Source organism: Cephus cinctus, unplaced genomic scaffold, assembly GCF_000341935.2.
Source record: "Cephus cinctus unplaced genomic scaffold, Ccin1 Ccin1_scaffold0193, whole genome shotgun sequence".
In the NCBI taxonomy this organism is placed as follows: domain Eukaryota; kingdom Metazoa; phylum Arthropoda; class Insecta; order Hymenoptera; family Cephidae; genus Cephus; species Cephus cinctus.
The window spans coordinates 3,659-6,719 of record NW_014332914.1 but is presented as its reverse complement, the minus strand read 5'-3'; the positions used below and the strand labels follow the sequence as shown (position 1 = coordinate 6,719).

Below are 3,061 nucleotides of genomic sequence, written 5' to 3'. Positions count from 1 at the left end.
TTTTACCAGGCAATGCACGACTGGCACACGTAAAAGCGGAATTGGACCGGCAATTCGAACGCGCATGCGTCGTGAGTATCGTAAGTCAGCTGAACGCCTAACTGTCGAAAATCGTGGTTATAGCGGTAAGCTGTCAAAACTGAAATAAACGAGAAGTCAAGGAGTAACCTATAATTTGAAGCATTCGTACGCGATGTATTCATGCGATTGCGTTGCGAAGCAAAATGAAATGAAGATTGAAGTAAAAAATAATGTCAGTTTTCCGTTGCAAAAAAACTTCCGGGAAAACTTTTGTGTGTATAGAAAATGAACAAAGTATTTCTTCTTAGTAGAATTACATTTTTGTTAATAAAAACAAGTTATTGTGACTACTACAATGTATCAATAAAGTAAAATAATAAGTTTCTTCAAATTAGGTGGTCAAACCGACAGTGTTGTTTAATGGTTTTGTTCGTAGTTTGCTGCCCCGTTACCCAAACTACCGGAGACGTGGTCTCTGGTCCATGCAATCGATTATAAATGTTTAGACAACAGAGCAAAAAGATACAGTTAAATGAGCAATAAAATAGAGATCAACCCGGCACTGTTTTTTACGTTTTTCATTACAGTTTGATCTCTTGTTATCAGTATTTTAGAAGACGTGATCAGTTTCACTCCTTTCCATTCAGTCGATTACAATATTTCAGGAAAAAGGAACAAAACGCACATAGTCGAGCGAAAAACATAATAGAGATCAAACCGGCAGGGTGTAATACGCTTTTACTTGCTCTTCAATATGCTATTATCAGTACTGCAGGAAACGTGATCGTTTTCGCTCCTTTCCATTAAGCCAATTATAAACATCGAAATTTTTGACGAAAAATAATTAACTATTTTTTTTGTTAAATTCATTATGTAAATCTCAAGCAATATAGCGGACATAAAAATGCTCATTTTGAGATTTCACAACGATGGAGTAATTCACAATTTTTTTATGGTCGTTTACAATTTATTTTTTTGCTTTTTCTCTCTTAAAGTAAACCTATTTGTTGTTATAAATCGAAAAACTGTAAGAAAGCTTGTACGGAAGGTAAATTTCTGCACAAATTCAGCTCCAACAAACAAACAAAAGATAAACTGTTATCGAGACTCAGCTGGTTTATTCTCAGTTTTCAATCATGGATCATCGTCGCGTGCTTAGGCATGCCGCTTTAGTGCGTGCAAATTATAATTATCTGCAGGCCAGCCGATATTATGGATTAATACACTTAAATGAGCCGACTTCTTCTCGTCAAAGCTTCATGCGGTACGCATTATTAGTTATTTTTTTAGGACTCGTACGTGAAAATATTCATTTCGTCTTTTTTACCTTTTTGTTAGTCTCCACGTACGATCCTACGATACGGTATTTTAAAGGCCCCGAGAAGACCTCGAGTGAGGCCAGTTAGCGGCCCCGAGGAGAAGAAATATTGGAAGAGTTTCGAAACAATCTAGTCTAGAGTGCAAGACGTTACGCACGTGAAGCACTACGTTTCAATGAACGTACTTTATATTTTTATGTATAAATATTTTTAACTGCACCAAATGATTACACCCCGACCGACGATTCGAGGATTTTTTGTCTTTGCAACTATTTTAGGAGAGTACATACATACGCAAAAGAGCAATCGATCCAATGAACGTTTGCTTCCGGATTGCCAATGATACATGTAGTAATTTCGTCTCTACTTCTGATTTTCACAATTAGAAGTAGCTCTGGAACTGTTCTTGTATCGATCACACTTTTGGGCACGTACGTTCACTATAAATTGTGAGAAGTATGTGGAAGTCTCTCGAACTGACAACCGTAACGCTTTTTGAAAATTGTTTAAACCATTTGGTACAGCTAAAGATGTTTTATTCGGTTTCTTGTTTGAATTTGTCATCTGTAAACTTCCAAATCTTTCTTTATCTTGAATAATGATGTTTTTTCTAACTGTCTTCCCTTATTGCGACACTTTTTGTGTAGGAATGAATCGTAAAATAGTACAGCTGATTGTACGCAAAGTCATTTTTCCGTACAAAATCCAGCCTCAGCAGCAGCTTTTAGAGCATGACCCAGCGACTCGCTCCGCATATGCTTTATGGGCAAGGGCAAATCTTGAGGAAGACCCCAATTTTTTTCGGTCCGTTTGCTTCGGAGATGAGTGCACTATTTCGAGCCACGGAATAATGAATCGGCAAAACACCCGCAAAAGGGCACCAGAGAATCCAAATTGGACGATTCCCATCCCACTTCAACACCAGTGCAAAATTAACGTTTGGGCAGGCATCGTCAGTGATCGTCTTATAGGGCCGTATTTCATTGAGGGAAATTTAGATCGACATAAGTACATCACGTTATTGGAGGAGCATCTTGACGGTATGCTGCGGAACGTTTCAGAAGTGGTCCGCAGAAATATGTGGTGGATGCAGGACGGAGCAGGAGCACACACTGCGTTAATTGTGCGGGCGGAGCTGCATCGTCGTTTTCCGGAGCGCTGGATTAGATTGCATGGTCCAGTTAATTGGCCACCAGTAGTATAAGTTTGGGAGTTCTGGACCAGGAGACCTGTAACCGACATATACCGACACTCCAGAACCTTCGAAGGTGGGTGTCCGTGCTAAGTTGCCGTCGTGAGCTCTACAATTTCTGAAAGTGACGCCATCAGAACCCTCGATTTCAAGAATTTTCGCTCGATTCCGGGAATTTTGCGTCACATTCCGGGAATTTTACGCTCGATTCCGGGAATTACGCACGATCGAGAACCTTCTAGAACATTCTGGAAGCTTCGACGGTTCGTGTCCATGCTAAGTCGGGAAGGTTCGCTCCCAGAGCCGGCGGTCCTCTCGCTCGACGTTTTGAGACAGCCCCTTGCCCCCCACCGCGGTAAGCCTTCCAGAAGCTTCGACGGACCCGTACACGTGCGTGCAGGTTTCGGACGTCAGCCCTCAGTCCGTTTGACCTCGAACGTTATCTCGCAGAATTGCGCAGCATCGCTGATGCAATCCTCCAGGAATTTTTCCAGAACTTTTGTCCCTAACTTCATAGCGCAGGCTAGTG

At 41.2% G+C, this 3,061-nt stretch overlaps 1 protein-coding gene across 1 annotated transcript; it reads left to right on the top strand.

Moving 5' to 3' along the window:
* Positions 1 to 409: 409 nt before the first annotated feature.
* LOC112493920 lies at positions 410 to 2,544 on the top strand. The gene has a single exon (XM_025082040.1). The coding sequence runs from the start codon at positions 1,939 to 1,941 to the stop codon at positions 2,542 to 2,544; it is 606 nt and encodes a 201-aa protein (XP_024937808.1). The 5' UTR covers positions 410 to 1,938.
* Positions 2,545 to 3,061: the final 517 nt, after the last annotated feature.